At 59.8% G+C, this 16,392-nt stretch overlaps 1 protein-coding gene across 12 annotated transcripts in view; it reads left to right on the forward strand.

Moving 5' to 3' along the window:
- The window catches only part of CACNA1G (calcium voltage-gated channel subunit alpha1 G), a 63,070-nt gene that overhangs the window by 14,897 nt on the left and 31,781 nt on the right, over window positions 1-16,392 (forward strand). For all 12 annotated transcript variants that reach the window (XM_036340495.1, XM_036340498.1, XM_036340502.1 and 9 more), the window contains exons 9-13: window positions 1,848-2,224; window positions 14,592-14,743; window positions 15,507-15,692; window positions 15,775-15,889; window positions 15,971-16,126. In XM_036340495.1, coding sequence (XP_036196388.1) covers window positions 1,848-2,224; window positions 14,592-14,743; window positions 15,507-15,692; window positions 15,775-15,889; window positions 15,971-16,126 — 986 coding nt within the window. The remainder of the gene's footprint in view (window positions 1-1,847; window positions 2,225-14,591; window positions 14,744-15,506; window positions 15,693-15,774; window positions 15,890-15,970; window positions 16,127-16,392) is intronic.

Genomic DNA, 16,392 nt, shown 5'->3' on the forward strand with positions numbered 1-16,392 from the left:
CCGGGGCCGGGTGGTGTCCCAGAGGGGCCTGGGGGTCTGGAGTCAGAAGGACTGGGCTTGGATCCCCATTCTGCCACTCACAGCCTTGGGACCTTCCATCAGTCACATGACTTCTTGGAGCCCTACTTTTCTCTCCTGTTAAATGGGAATTATGGTTCCCACATTGTAATAATAACAATAACCATCATGTAATAGGCACCTGCTTGCTACACGCTCTGCGCTGTTTGCTATAACACCTAGGGTTGTTGGCCCATTGCTCTGTGCCTGTCACATGCCTTGCAGGCAAAATCCTGTTGGCTCCTCCAGTTTAAATGATCAGCTTTCTTTTTGACCCGATTTCACTGATGAGAGAAAGGGAGGCTCGGAGAGGTTGCAGGTCGAGGTCCAAGGTTGTGGCATTAGTGAGGGGTGGATGTAGGACCACCTGACTCTGAGGCCCCGGCTCTATGCCGAGACCCCCTGTTGCAAGGCTTGGAGGAGAAATGGTGTCTGACTGTGGGCCAGCACCACGCTCTCCTGAGCATGAGTTTTAACCCCTCCCCACAGGGAGACGGGGGCCTGGAGCAGCAAGCCCGCAGGGGGCTGTTATTCTGATGAGAGGAGCACCCACTGTCAGGAGTGAGGTGCTCGCTGCCTGGGGTGTCCCCCAGTCAGGCAGGGGCGGCGGGCCCCCTTCCACAGACAGACTCACTGTCAGCACAGCCCGGGGCCTGTATTTCAGGAAGGATTTGGCACGTGGGAGAAGTGGTGTATTTGTGGGATGTTATGTGGGAATGCGGGCTGGGATAGGAAGGTGTTATCACAGAACGCAGTGCGAAGGGATCTGGTGCCAACTCTTCCACTACCCGCCACGTGACGCGAGCCAGTTGCACGTTTCAGCTCCCTGCTCTAGAGAAGGCAGGGCTGGGACCAGCATGGGCGGTGGATGCTTAGGGGCACCTTGCTGTGTGCAGTCGGAAGGGGAAACAGTGTTGGATGTCTACTAGGGGCTGGGCTCTTAGCCGGGTGCCTGCTCGTACCTGCTTTCCCTGGGTGGTTCCTCAGGTTCCTTTCAGCTCTCATATGTTATGGTCAAAGCTGCGTTTAAATGGGCATTTATGTCTGAGGACAGGTCACTGTGTGTGTGTGTGTGTGTGTACACATGAAGGTGTCCTGTATGTGTGTCTGTACATGTGCATGTGTCTGGTGTTCGTGTGTATATGTGTGCATAGGTATCTGATGGTGTAGGTGCATGTGTGCGCACACAGGAGTAATGCTCCTGTCTGGTGTGTATGCATGCCCATGTGTACATGTGCAGTGTGTGATTTTCATGTGTCTGTGTGCACATGTGTTTGGCTGTGCATGTGTGGCATGCAAATAGTATGTGTGTACACAGTACATATGCTTATGCACATGGAGTGTCTATCGCGCACATGTGCATGTGTCTGGTGTGTACATGAGCACACGTGTGAGGGCGTGTGACTTAAGAGTCCTTTGGGAAACACTGCTCAGAGCAGTGTTGGTGTCGGGCCTGCGTCCTGGGATGTAGAGATGACCTAAGCTCCGTGCTGAAGGCTCCTCGGACCTCACATAAGAGCTTCCCAGGACCTCAGAGGACATCAAGGCCCCCTGCCCGACCCTAGGACACCCTGCAGCGACTGTCAGAAGGATGCTGTTGGCATTCGGGAGCATTCTGTCGCTCAGAACTGCTTGCACTGTAGGGCATTCGGCACCCCTGGCCCACTGAGTGCCCAGTACCCCATCATCGTAACAACCCCATGCTCCCCACTCATTTCATCCACCCTCTGAGGGAAGGCCGCCCCAACTAAGAAACCCTGGAGCCTCTAACCTCTACCCTCCTGTCTCAGGCACCTGCCAAAGCTCCTGCAAGATCTCCAGCCCTTGCTTGAAGGCAGACCGTGGAGCCTGTGGCCCCGACAGCTGCCCCTACTGTGCCCGGGCTGGGGCAGGGGAGGTGGAGCTCGCCGGCCCCGAGATGCCTGACTCAGACAGCGAGGCGGTTTATGAGTTCACGCAGGACGCCCCGCACGGCGAACTCCGGGACCCCCAGGGTCGACGGCGACGCAGCCTGGGGCTGGATGTGGAGCCCAGCTCCGTGCTGGCCTTCTGGAGGCTGATCTGTGACACCTTCCGCAAGATTGTGGACAGCAAGTACTTTGGTCGGGGCATCATGATTGCCATCCTGGTCAACACGCTCAGCATGGGCATCGAGTACCACGAGCAGGTAGGGCAAGGGCACGATGGTCCCTGGGGCTGGGGACCCTCTGCCTTCCTCCCCTCCCACCTGCTGTGCTCAGCTGCCTCTCCATGCTGCTAGTCTGCGTGGCAGGGAGGACAGCGGGGGGGCGCAGCAGCGCGTGGGGACGCGTTGGAGGGTGGAAACCAGTGAATGTCACGCAGTGTCTGAGTCTGGGCGCTGCCGGGCAGAGGCAGGGGCAGGGGCAGGGGCAGGGTCTGAGCTGGGTGTGATCTTCCTGGGACGGCTTCCCAGAGGAGCCAGGCTTTGAAGGATGTGAGTGAGTGAGGAGCATCAGCTGTGGGCAAGGCCTCTTTGGAGGGACAAGTCACTGGGAGAGATTTGGATCTTCGGAGAAGATATGGGGGGAGGGGAGGGGTTGGGGGATCCCCTAGCGTTCACCTGACTCATAATTAGGATCGTGATTGACTAGAAGGGCACTGAGTAGGTAGGGGTGAGGGGTGGAGGGTTGGTGGCTGCGCCTGGATGCAGTCAGGCTGCCTGGGCCTGGCCTCTGATCTGGGAGCCTCGCTGTGAGCGGGGTGCTGTGTGGATGAGAGCACCTAGCGTGGTGAGGGGACTTGAAACCGTCGCGTTTGAGGATTCATTCTAAGAACCTGGGTGTTTAAGTCGGGAGAAAAGGAGACTCAGCAGGGGCAGGCAAGCTGTCGTCAGATGTTGAAGGGCCATCATGTGGAAGAGGGAGCAGGCTTGTTTTGTGGGGCGATGGCTGCAAGCAGAGGAATCTGGGCTGAGGGGAGGAGGCGGCCCTCGCTCTCAGAGCTCTCAGTGCAAGGACAGAATTGTGGCCTGGGGGACCCAGGGACCCCCACCTCTCCCTCCCTGGGCATGGGAGTAGGCACCAGGGGGCCTCACAAGCAGGCTTGGCTGCCTCCCCCACAAGGTTCCTTCCAGAAAGCAGTCCTTCCCCCCCGAGGTGGCCTTCCAGGTCACCCCCTTGGCGGATTCTTATAAAAGGAGGAGGCAGCCGGCAGGTGCTGCCGTCCACAGGCCCTCTGCGCTCTTCTCTCCTGGGTGTGTCTTGCCTTCCTGTGGCTCAGGGAGGGAACTGGGTCACCAGGACCTGACTGTCCCTGGTGTGGCACCAAGGCCATGTGCTTGCCCAGCCCCCCTCGTTGTGGGTAGGTAGGGGCATGTAGGGGCCGGAGGTGTGGGAAGGGGTAGGGCAGCTCTGAGTCAGGGTCTGGGTCTGGCTTGCCAGCGTCCCCAGGGGAGGGAGGAAGTAGGGGTCTCGGGTGAGGCTGGGGAGCGTAGGCCCAAGCTGGGGCTGGGAAAACATGAGGTGTTCATTTTCCAGGAGATTGGAAGCCACCTCCCTCACCCCACTGACCTCTGAGTGTTGTGAGCACTCAGCTCTTACCCCAGTCACCCTGTCCAGCCAGGTGTGCCCCACCCCCAACCTCTCCCCCATCGCCATCACACACCTTGGCATCCCTTCTGCTTGCCTCAGGCCCCCCACCCCAGCCGGCTCTGCTGGATCCCTTCCCTGCGGAGGAGAGAGGCAGAGGGGGCAGGAAGGATACCGGCTGCAGTGCCAGCAGGAGGGGAGTGTGGCACCGTGGTGGGCGTGTTGCGTCTGGGAGCATGGGGCATGCGGTGTGGGCACTTGCCTGCTCCGCCAGCCTCCTGAGGAGAGCTGCTCTGCTATTCCAGGCTGGTGGGGGCAGCATCTTCTGCTGCCGGGCCCCAGGGGGTGGCAGCTCCTGACCTCCCTTTACCCCAGCTCCCCGAGCCTGAACCTCAGCCTCCTCTCCCTCACCCCAGATCTGGCTGTGGCCAGTGCCTGCCCCCAGGGGTCACCTCTTCCGAGCTTTCCTTGGGGGGGGGGGGGCAGTGTGCCCAGCAGTCTCTGCCCAGCCGGATGCGGCTGGCAGAGGCTTTGCACTCGGAAGAAGCTGAGTCACAGAGACCGAGGGCAGATGAAGGCGCAGCAAGAGGGCTTTCAGTTAGACAGCAAGAAGGACACCCGCTTGGAGAGAAAGTAGCAGCGATCGGTCAGGGGTGTCTCGGCACCGCCTTGCCCAGGTTCCTGAGGGAAGCAGGGGATGGCCCCCCAGGCCCTCGCTGGCAGGGATCCCCCCATCGGTGGTGGCGCGGTGCCTGCGCCAGGGAGGAGTTTGTTCCAGTACCTGGCTGCTGAGAGCCCCGCAGGGGTGAGTGGGAGTCCCCAGCAGGCTGGCCAGATGACTGACTGCCGGGCAGGCCTAGGGACCGGGGGTGGCGAGGTGTCCCAGGAGCAGCCATGGCCCCGTGCTTGCAGGCACTGCGGCGTGAACATCCCGCCATCTGGGCCCCGGAGCCTGAGCGGGCTGGTGGGGGGGAGGTGGGCAGGGAGGGAAGTGAGGAGACGTGGGGGCCGAGAGACAGAGACCCAGAGGGGGAGATGGAGACACAGCAGAAGAGACACTGAGAGAGAAAGGGGGAGACTGAGATGGAGAGACGGCGGCACAGAGGACAAGAGGAAGCCCCGGGGAGAGAGGCAAATATAAAGATAGAAAGACAGAGACGAGAGGGACAGAGTTGTAAGGGGGGGGACAGAGACTCAGGGGGAGGAGACAGAAGCAGATGGAGTCACAGAGACATGTGCGGAGACAGAGAGATATGGAGAGGGAGCCGGACCCAGAAACAGATGACAGACCAGGGCAGGCCGGGCAGGGCTGGGAGACGGGCTCGGATGGAGCCTTGCAGACGGAAGGAGAGAGGCTGAGAGCGACAGCAGGGAGAGCGGCAGCAGACGCTGACACAGGCTCATGGTTCCCCTGCAGAGCACGTAATGAGCTGATCATGTCCATCAGTCCTGGTATTGATCAGGCTGGGGGGCACTGCAGAGGGTGTGCTGTGCTTCCTGGGGGAGCAGCCAGCCCTCTTCCCTGCCAGGTGCCGCTGCCCTCCCAGGCCTGTCCTCTCCACTGTCACCTACCTTGCCCATCATTCAGTGTTCCTGCTGGGGATGGCGAGGCCTCTTCTGCCTCTCTCTACCAACATCTTGGCTGAGGAAGAACCCATGTTGTCATACCCCACCCTACCCAAGGGAGGCCCCATGCTGTCCACACTGCCCTCCTTCCCCAACCCCGTAACCCACCGGCTGGTGGAGGACTGACAGGACTGGTTTGTCCAGAGGGGACTAAGGACGGGACCCTGAGGACATGGGGAGTGAGCACATGTGTGCCCCATCCACTAGGGGGCAGTACGTGGAGCAAGGAACTTCCTATGAATTTCCCAGGCGTCCATCCATTGCACTCACATTTTGTGTGTGTCAAAGTTGGGCCTGAGCAGTGGCCTACTGACAAATGTTTAACCATCAGCCCTTAAAAAGAGAAAGAAAAAGAAGTTCTGATTTGTAGTGTTGTAGCATTTGCCAATTACCGTGGTGTAAATGCTCCCACCGAGGCCAATTTTAAGCTGCCGTCATGATGTCACTGAGTGCGGAGCTGGGAAGGGATGCGCACAGCTGGTTCTCCTGAGCCGGTGGGAGATGGCTCCAGCACACCACTGGGCCTGCGGCACTTCATCCTTCCTCTCCAAGAGGTCACCAACAAGTAAACAGTCACATTTCCTTGATTAGTACAAGCTCGGAGAGGGAGGCACAGAGGCACAATCCATGACCCAGACTGGGAAAAGGATTCAAGGAGGGCTCCATGTAGGACATGACCTTGGAGCTGAGTTTGGAGAGAGAGTGGGGCATAGTGGTGAAGGGGGAGGGGAGGGCACCGTGTGGGCAAGGGCCAGAGATACCAGGCACCAAAATGGAGTGGTTTACTAGTATAAGGAGTTCAAGGTACTGCGTAGGGGCTGAGATCGGCAAATGATAAGAGATGAGTTTGGAAAAAATTGGAGGCCGGGTCCTGAGAGGCATAGATGGAGTTTGGATTTTATTCTGAAGGTGATAGGTTTCCAACAAAGGTTTGAGGCAGGTCAGTAAGAGGAGCAGGTCTGTGTTCCTGGAAGCCTTGTGGGGAATTGAAGGCAGGGAGGGGAGACAGGAGGCAGGGAGGCTGACAAGAGGGCTGCTGCCGTGGTCCGGGCGGTTCACACATCTGTCCCTGGAGATGGGAGGAGAGGGCTAGGAGAGCTGGCGGGTGGCTGAATCTGCAGGACTCAACACTGAGCGGATATTTGGGAGAGGAGGCAGCATGGACAGCATCCGGATTCCTGCTGGGGGTGGTGCACTGGGGCTTGAGCAGATTTGGGCTGGAGGACGAAGCATTGAGATGCCCCTAGGACATCCGGTGTCTGCCCAGCAGGCGGCTGGAGCTCAGAAGAGAGGCTGTCTCCCAGGACCTGTCTCCCTGGGTCTGCACTGGGGCAAGGCCGCTCGAGGAGGCGGGCGCGGGGGGAGGTGCCAGGAGGAGGTCTCGGGGCACAGGAGCTTCCTCATCATCCCCCTCTGGGCAGGGGCTCACCTCATATTCCAGAAAAGAGGCAACAGTGTGTGGGAGAAGGGGAAGGGCAGGCGGCCCAGCGGTCTCCTGGGCAACAGAGGGGAGAGAGGGAGGGTCCGGAGATGGTGGCCTTTCCGGCCAGGAGAGGGCAGGGCAGGTGATGACTCTGCGTGTTGCTCCGACTGTCATGGGCCCATGCTGTCACTCTAGATACATGTCCAGAGAGGGTTTCTATTTATAAGTGCGTGAGACCGGCTGTTCAAGGTGAAGGAAGCCGGGGGGTGGGGGCGGGGGGTGGCGGAGAGTCCAGATGTGGACTTTTGAGAAGATTCACGGACTCTTTGGATTCTGCTGAAAGCCGGGGACCCTCTCCCCAGAAAACACATGCATGCATAGGCACCCCAATCGGGGCCTTAGAGAACAAGGGTTTTCATGGACACTTTCCATTCCAAGCCTGCTCCTTGGAGCTCCCAGGCAAGGAGCCCTGGATGAGGAGCTGGGGCTGGGGTGCAAGCAGGACTTGGCTGCCCAGGCCCCAGACTTTCAAAGGATCTCCCTCTGTGGGGGGAGGGGGGAGAAGAGTGCTGTAAGGAGCTGGCCAACTAAAGCGGCGCCCACGTTTTTTCCGCATCCTTGGCTCTGGGCTCCCCCGATTCAGCAAATGCGGGAGCACGGCCTGCGCACAGCACACGAGACTAGAATAATAGGGTGGCAGGGGCAGGGCAGAGCCAGAAGCACCCCGGAAACTTAAGTTCTAGCGGAAACGTCATCCTGCTTCATGGACGATTATGCCAAACGCTGTAAGGGAGGCTTCTGGGGCGCAGAGAGCGATGCTTATACCCGGGTCGGGGACTTGGAAGGGCTTCATGAAGGAGGTGGCTTTTGAGATGGGCCTTAACTTTCTAAGTGGGATAGGAGCTGAGAAGTCCAGGTGGAAGGATGAGGGTGAATTCTGGCAGCCTGGCCTGGAAATGCGCAGGGTGGCCCGGGACACTCTGAAGGACAGTCATGTTGCCTCCTGCCCCCACCCCCACCCCCCTCCCTCACCCCTGAGGTGTCTGAGCAGCATTGATATGAGCCCAGCAGAGTGGAAGGAAGCCTGAGATTCCAGTAGGTGTGGGCTGGGCTGGGGGAGCGGCCAGAGACTATTTCTGTTGTTTAGATCAGAGACAATGAGAGCCCCAAGTCCGGTGGTGGCAGGGAGAGCGAGGGTTCGAGGGGGCGAGGGTTCGAGGGGTCGAGGGGTCCGGAACAGCCACCCCACAGGCAGCATCTGCAGCGGGCACCTGTGGCTGGAGGGATGGAGGGCAGGCCTGAATCCTAGATAACTCCCAGGTTCCAAGACAGAATCCTGGACAGTGAGGGAGCCGGGAACTCGGGGAAGGACAGGTTTAGGAGAGGAGGTGAGAGGGTTTGTTTTGGACGTGCTGCCTTTGAGCTGGCCGAGGGCCACCCCGGGAAGGCTCTCAGACAGACTGGCTCTCGGGGTGAGGAGCCAAGCTCTTGGGGGAGATTGTTTAGTGTCCTCTACACCCAGTGACAGCTGGAGAGGTGGGAGTGGGGGAGATGGGGGGGGGGGGAGGCAAGGGGAGGGAGTGGGCTTAGACTCGACTCAAGAATGTTGGCCTGAGAGGAGACAGGCAGCCCTGGAGGGCAGGAGGTGGCCAGCAGCACGGGGTCAGGGAAGCCCGGGCCGGCTGGGCATCAGGCAGGAGGGGTGGCCACTGGCCCAGATGCTGCTCAGGCAGGGCATCTGCTAAGAGGAGGGCTGGGAAGAGGGGCGTTGGAGAGCTGGCGAGGTAGGCCCCTGCTCTAGGCGTGAATGGGCCTGGATTCACAGGAAGGCTCTGCTTTTAGGCAGGGAAAGGCGATTGGAGGCGTGCAGGAACCAGGGATAAATGATGGAACGGAATGGGACCCAGGGGAGCCTGAGGGATGGGAGTGAGGTGGAGGTGCAGGTGGAGGAGCGGCTGGCGCCCTGCCAGGAGGGGAGGGAGAGGAGTAGGCTGCGGACCAGCGCTGTGTGGGGGAGGGAAGGAAGCGGAGCCAGGTCGGGAGTGGAGGTGGGGGCTGAGGGGAGGGGGAGGTTTGGGGCAGCTTCTGGGAGTAGAGAGATGGGCAGTCAGCGATAGAAGACGGAATAAAGTGCACAGCAGCCTGGGGGCCCCCAGCAGGGCATCGCCCGTCCAGTCAGCAGAGGTTGGTGACTCTAGCAACACTCAGCAGCCGCAGCAGAGAGGCCGCGGGAGCAGGGCCTGGGCTGGGCTGGGCAGGACAGCCACCCTTTAAGGCCTGCAGCATAAGAGCAGCTTTGAATGGTCCACTGAGCCCTGGCTGGTTTGGCTCTGTGGCTAGAGCGTCGGCCTGCGGACTGAAGGGTCCCAGGTTCGATTCCGGCCAAGGGCACATGCCTGGGTTGTGGGCTCAATCCCCAGTAGGGGATGTGCAGGAGGCAGCTGATCAATGATTCTCTCTCATCATTGATGTCTATCTCTCTCTCTCTCCCTCTCCCTTCCTCCCTCTAATCAATAAAAATAAAAAAATAAAATAAATGGCCCACTGGGCTCTGGGCTGCGAGGTTGTGCTGGCAGGTGAGGGGCGGGGCCACAGCTCCAGAGTTTTGAGTCGAAGGGGCTTTGGGTTAGCTGGTTCCAAACTGAGTGAGCAATGGAGGAGCCCTGCGCCCGCTGAGCTTGTGTGTTTGCTTGGGGTGGCTTCGGGGCCCTGGTGGGCGATGTGGGGAAGGTCTGAAGCCTCCCACCCCTTCGGAGGAGGCACTGGGGCACAGTGACATTCCAGCTGGCACAGCTGCAGGCTGGAGAGCTTCCAGGGGGAGGGCGAACAGCAAGGCCACCTCCCCACGCCGAAGCCTGTGGGGTTTCCTGGAAACCTCCTGCCACACAGGTGTCTCCCGACTTCCCACACCTCCTGGAAGGAGGAGGACCAGGAAGGAGGAGGTCACACCGACCCAGTGGCCCCTACCCCCTCACTGTGGGCCCCTGCAGCACCTCTCCTGGGTGTGTGGGAGCAGCAGGCCGGCTGTCAAAAGCAGAGGTGAGGTGAGCTGGGGAGTCAGAACTGGGGAGCAGAGATTTCAGGGTCAGTGGAGCAGGGAGCCGGGGAGCTGGGGAGGGAGTGGCACTTGGGCAGTGCTGGGGTGACTCATGCAGGCCCCCTCTCCGCTCTCACCTGGCTGGTCCACCCTCTGGAACCTTCTCTGCAGCAGGCATGTCACTGTCTGCCGAGCCTGCTCTCAGGCCTCCTGCCTGGACCTCTGCAGTCTCCCCTAATTGGTCTGTCTCTCCAGCTCTCTGAGCCATCCGCACGCTGCCACCACTGCAGCCAGATTAATCTTCTTAATACACCGCTTTGCACATCGCCTCCCTCCCCCAACCCTCCCCCCCATCCCCCGCAGCCTCAATGGCAGCATGTGCCCAGAGGCAAGTCCAACCTGTGGCGTGGAGTCATTGGGCCTGGCCCTGCTGACCCTGCAGCCTTGTCCCCCACCGGCCCCTCCCCGCTCCGACCCAGGCAGACCACTTAACTCTTGGTCCCCGGTATGCCTGGCCCTTCCCTCCTCTGCACCTTGGCTCACACTGCGCCCAGCTGGGCATGTCCTCATTGGGCGCTCCCCTCCCGCCTGCTCCTTCCCACTGGCCCACTGACCTCGTGGGGTTGGAGCTCCTGGTGCTCCTGGTGCTCCTGATGCTGAGTGACAGCCCTGCAGGCACTCTGTCCTGCCCCATGTGAGGCCGCTTCCACTGGCAGTGCCCACGGGGCCGCTTGAGCGTGGCTCTCGGCTGGATGTGCTCACAGGCTTGATCTGTGTTCTGCAAGGCAGCCTCCCCGCGAGGTGGTGTTACCCTCTTTCACAGAAGAGGCCACTAGGGATCAGAGAGGTTAAGGGACTCGCCCCAGGTCACACAGCTGGAAAGTCCCAGAGTCGGCAGGCCTCCTGTGTTCAGGTTCGATCCCACCTCGCATCACCAGTGTCGTGCACGCTGTGGGCACGGTCAGGGTTCGTTGATGGAGCTGCTGTGGGTGTCAGGGGAGACCTGGTGCTGGGAAGTATGTACAGCTTACCTGGGGCCGCAGTTGCTCTCAGGTGACAGGCTGAGGGAGGGAAGGTGTTGGGACCTGGGAGGTGGGGGATGTACAGTTAGCATCAGCCCTGAGAAGACCTGGGACCTCTGGGCGGGAGGAGCTCGGGCTGCCTGGCCTCAGCTCACCAAAGCGCTTCCTGGGCCTTGACCTCTGTGCACCAGAGGGAGGATGCAGTCTAGACCCGAGAAAGGATGTCCTGGCCCTGGGGGAGGGCCTGACGGGCTTGCGCGCATCTGCCCCAGGGATGACATTAGGACATGGGCTCTAGGGGGGCTGGGGGCCGCGTGGACAGATGCAGAGAAACGCTCGGCCGGACCTAGCCCTGCACCCAAGCCACCTCCTTTCAATGACCACACCTTGGGAGCAGGCTGTGGAGGAGGCAGGGAGGAAGTGACCTTCCGGGAGGAAGGCACCAGCCCTGCGGGCCTGGCGAGGGTGCTAGCAGAAGTTGGCTCCCTCCCCACCCCTTCGCTGCTGCGGAGGCCCGGGATCACGGCTCTGGTCCCTGGGGCAACTCTGTTGCTAAGATTGTGTCTCTGCGCCCTCGTCCTGCATTTGCAGAATGTTCCCAGCCTCCGATTTAGTAACTTGGACAGACCTGGATGTCTGGGGGAGGAGGGCTTTTTCCCATGGATCACGGGGGGTCCCAGGGTCCTGGGAGAGGATAGGCCTTGCCCCTATGTGCGCCCAGTGAGTGTGTGGAGGGGAGAGAGGACGGGCTGAGGGAGAGGGCCCGGCCCTCCCACCTGCTTCTCCAGTCCCTGAGCTGCCTGGAGGGATGAGGCGGAGGCTTCAGGCTTTTCTGCCTCCCCGCCTCCCCACTTCGCACCCCGATAAGGATCCATCACGTAGGCCTTGGGGGAGCCCTGCACCATCCTTCTGATGAGGCTCTCAGTTGGTTTGTGAGCGTGTGTGAGCATGTGTGTGCCAATGAACACCGGGTACAGACTGTCTCTACCCCAGGGATAACGTTAGGACATGATGAAAACATCCTCCCTCCACACGCCTGGTAGTAGTTGTACTTTTAGGGCTCACTGACGGAGTAAATTCACGATAACAAAGACTACAGGGCGTCCAGCTACTTAAAAAAGTTGTATTCATTTTTATTGTTGAGGTATAATGTATTTGCTCTATGTACATAGTGTATTTCAGTTACGTTTTCAAGTCAACTTGTTCTTTTTTTAAGACATATTTCTATTGATTTCAGAGAGGAAGGGAGAGAGAGAGAGAAACATCAGTGATGAGAGAGAATCATTGATCGGCTGCCTCCTGCACGCCCCACACTGGGACCCAGCCCGCATGTGCCCTGATGGGGAATCCAACTGTGACCTCCTGGTTCATAGGTTGACGTTCAACCACTGAGCCACCCTGCCTGGGCTCAACTTGTTCTTCATTCATACATCTATGTTCATGTGAAATGTAATTTTATGTTCATTAGAAGGTACATAGTATATTCAGTCCATCCGGGTATCTGATTCACAGGCCTGTTGCTGTCACCATGTTGGGTTTGGTCCTGCTTGGTATTTATTGGAGTCAGAGTGAGGTGGGTTGGGCGCCCTCCCTCGTTCTCCCCGCCCTGTGACTTTGAACCTGTCATTCACCATCTTCTTGACTTCTTTTGTTCATCTATAAACCCCCGGTGTGACCGCTGTTGTGTGGATGGCATGAGGTAAGAGGCACGAGCCGGGGGACCCGCAAAATATCGCACCTGTGTGGTCTATGTGCCCCTTCTTTATCCGATCCCAGAGCGAACAACTGGGCAGGTGGCAGAGTGACAGGGAGGCAGGCTCGCCGATCACAGCTTCTGGGGAGACTGGACTTGGGAGCACAGAGTGGGGGATCCACTCTCTCAGGAGGGCTCTGCGCCCTGGGCTTTCTCTGTCCTGACATAAGCCCCTCCCCACCACCTGCTCCACGCTCACAGGCAGTGGACAAAGGTCCTGTCTCTCTGTGACCCTGTTCACTAGGTCAGGTGGCGGTGCCCTCTCCTGCCCCCACTCGCCGTCTGGGGAGAAAAGACTCTATTCAGATCTACCGGAGCCACGGGCTCCGTGCCACACCGGCCCCTGTGACAGCCACTCACTCTCTGGGCAGCTGGCTCTCGGCCCTGCCTGCTGACCCTGGCTCTGCCCCCCAGGCCAGCCTTTGGAGAGGACGCATGCCCAGTTGAGAGCTTCTCTCTTCCTGAGCAGCCACGGACCTCCAGACGCGCCTCACCTGGCAGTCAGAGGCCTTTCCTCCCAATTCTCCCCACTTCCACCCAGGTTGGTCACACGGATTGGGGCCGGTAGGATCCATTTGGTGGCGTCCAGGGCTTGGCTCCAGGCTTGGGTGACCTACCTGGACAGCCGGCCAGATGAGGCAGCCAGGTTAACAGGGTGAGGTGTCTGAAGGACTAGGAGCTTCACCTGCTTATTTATTTATTATCCTTGAGTGGCTGCCATGGAGCTTGGGCTTTTGAATGGTCAAACACTGCACCCGATGGGCAGTGGGCTCTGCTGAACCAATCATCTCCACCCGGACCTCCAGCTCAGCCACACCCCTCCCTTTCTCTCTCTCTTTTTTTTTTTTTAAAATTTTTTTAATTGATTTCAGAGAGGAAGGGAGAAAGAGAGAAAGACAGAAACATCAATGATGAGAGAAAATCATTGATTGGCTGCCTCCTGCACGCCTCCCATGGGGGATCGAGCCCACAACCTAGGCATGCGCCCTGACTGGGAATTGAACCGTGACCTCCTGGTTCATAGGTTGATGCTCAACCACTGAGCCACACCGGCCAGGCACAGGGCTCGTTTCTTGTGCTGGACCTGTGGTGCCTTCCCTCCCCTCTGCTTGGAGAGACCCCACTCACCGTTCAGAGTTCATGTCAAATGCTGGCTGCTGACGAAGGCTTTCCTGGCGTGTCCTTCTCTCACCTTCTGTCCCCGAGCTCCCGGATTTACTGTCTGGGTCATGTAGTTTGTCACGGAAGCATCCCAGGCCTCTGGCGGTCATTCAGCTGTGCTGTGTGCGTACACCTTGCTTCCAGCCAGCTGCTGAGCTCCCGGGAGCAGAGGGCATGGCTGGCATGTTTGTGCAGCCCCTTTCGTACCCGGTGCAGTTCTAGGCATGCCGTCAGCACTTAATATTGAAAAGAGGAGGAAGGGAGGGCGGTGACTAGTGAGCTGGAGAAGCAGATGAGATGGTTTGTCCTTAGTTCTGATCACCTCTTTGAGGTGTGTCCTTGGTCCTCATTCCTGAAGGTCACACAGTGAGTGGACAGAAGGAACCGAGGTGTCCTAGTCTCCGGTAGCAGCTTCCGGAGCCTCCTTCTCTGTGACAGCCCTTCTTGGGGGTTCCCTTCTGTGTATCAGCACGTTGGTGTGCGTATGCGTGTTTGTGCGTGACGTTTGTTGGTGCGTTGTCTGGAAGGAAGCAGGGTAGCCAGTAGTTGTCCGAGAGGAGGCTGCCAAGTCCACAGAGTAACTGTGGAGCACGTGTGCCTTTGCCGGTGGCTGTGTGACTGGTATGCGTGTGAGGCCTTGGCAGTCATCTCGTGGCACGGGCCAGCATCATTGCGCCACTGGCCTGGGCTCGCTGGGCTGACCTGGCAGCACAGGACCGATGGGTCTCAGAGCTGCCAGCAGGAGGTGGGCAGAGCCCACAGGGCAGGCCCCAGGATCTGAGACCCAGAGCTGGGAATGGTGGGGGGACCCTTTGGGGGAGGGTGTTCCCCATAAGCCTGAGCATCCAGAACCCCTGGCTTTCTGTTCCTGCTCCTCCTCTCCCTGTGGTCCCATGTTTGGGGAGACTGGGGTGAGGGGCTCAGGGACAAGCCACGGCTGCTTCACGCCCGCCCTGCCCTGCAGCCCGAGGAGCTCACCAACGCCCTGGAAATCAGCAACATCGTCTTCACCAGCCTCTTCGCCCTGGAGATGCTCCTGAAGCTGCTCGTGTACGGTCCCTTTGGCTACATCAAGAACCCCTACAACATCTTCGACGGCGTCATTGTTGTCATCAGGTACGACCGCCCCTGCACTGCCTCTCGCCTGAAGAGCGTCCGTGGGGCGGCTTGGGGCGAGGAGCCACGCAGCCTCTTCCAGGGGTCCCACTGACCCACAGGCCCTGCCGCGCCCCCGGGTGGGGACTCGCTGTGCCCCCCCCTGCTCCACTCCACCCTGTCCCTCGGTCCTACCCTGCTCAGGAGGGTCTTGGCCTCACATCTCCTTTGGCCAAGCCCCTCTGCGGTCTCCTCTCCCCACTTCTACTTCTTGTCCTCACCCCCACGCAGGCCCGGGGGGGTGAGGACTGGGGAGTTGGCCTTGGCAAGGAGTTGGAGGGAGTCTGAGGCCCGGCCAGCCATCCCTGCTTGCAAAGTGCTTGGAAACCATCTCAGACGCCGACCACTTGCTTTAGGGTTTCCAACACCTTGGGAAAGTGCTCCATCCCCTCCAGCCAGGAGCCAGGAGAACTGCTTTATGGCTTTTTGGAATTGGCTTTAGATTTCATTTGAAGAGAACAAAGCGAACATTCCATAACTGGATGCTGTTGCATTGGCCGATTGAGGGAGAGGGCTGTCCACTGCCAGGCTGTGCGATCTTTGGCCTGGCCGGGAGGGTGGAGAGGGCAGGAGCTGTCCCCCAGATCCTTGACATCTCGGAGGCCCGAGGGCTGTGCTAGCCAATCCAGGCCCCCGGGTGCTGCTGGCCCTTCGTAAAGGGAGGGGCAGGCGGGGGGTGGGCATGCCCACCAGGCTCAGGCTCCCCGCCCCCACCCCCTTGCAGTGTGTGGGAGATCGTGGGCCAGCAGGGGGGCGGCCTGTCGGTGCTGCGGACCTTCCGCCTGATGCGGGTGCTGAAGCTGGTGCGCTTCCTGCCGGCGCTGCAGCGGCAGCTCGTGGTGCTCATGAAGACCATGGACAACGTGGCCACCTTCTGCATGCTGCTCATGCTCTTCATCTTCATCTTCAGGTGAGGGCGGGTGCCCGTGGGGAGGGGCCTCGGGGGCGGGGCTGCTGGGGCTGAGCCCATCCCGTGGCTCCTGTGTCTGCAGCATCCTGGGCATGCACCTCTTCGGCTGCAAATTTGCATCCGAGCGGGACGGGGACACGCTGCCGGACCGGAAGAATTTTGACTCCCTGCTCTGGGCCATAGTCACCGTCTTTCAGGTGCGAGGGCAGCAGGACAGGGTGGGCAGTGGTGGTGAAGTGACCCTGGCCAATGCCCTGACTCCCGCCCTCTGCCCACAGATCCTGACCCAGGAGGACTGGAACAAGGTGCTCTACAACGGAATGGCCTCCACGTCGTCCTGGGCTGCCCTTTACTTCATTGCCCTCATGACCTTTGGCAACTACGTGCTCTTTAACCTGCTTGTCGCCATTCTGGTGGAGGGCTTCCAGGCGGAGGTAACCCCCTGCCCGCAACGGTCCATTTCCAGGAGGAATCAGCTGCCCAGCCTGACCTTTGGGGGCCTGGCAGGTTCTGCAGGAAGCACCCTTCAGATTAGGTGGGGGCGACTAAGGGTGGGAGGCGCCAGGTCTCAGGAAGCCTCTTGGCACTCAGGAAATAGGGTGCATGTGAGGGGGTGTCTTTGGGACCCCAGGTTAGCTGCCCAGTGGGCTTCCCCTTCAAAGTCGGCTAAACCCTTCCTCAGAAAGCTAGACAAGTGTCA

Source organism: Myotis myotis, unplaced genomic scaffold, assembly GCF_014108235.1.
Source record: "Myotis myotis isolate mMyoMyo1 unplaced genomic scaffold, mMyoMyo1.p scaffold_m19_p_17, whole genome shotgun sequence".
NCBI classification, from domain to species: Eukaryota; Metazoa; Chordata; class Mammalia; order Chiroptera; family Vespertilionidae; genus Myotis; species Myotis myotis.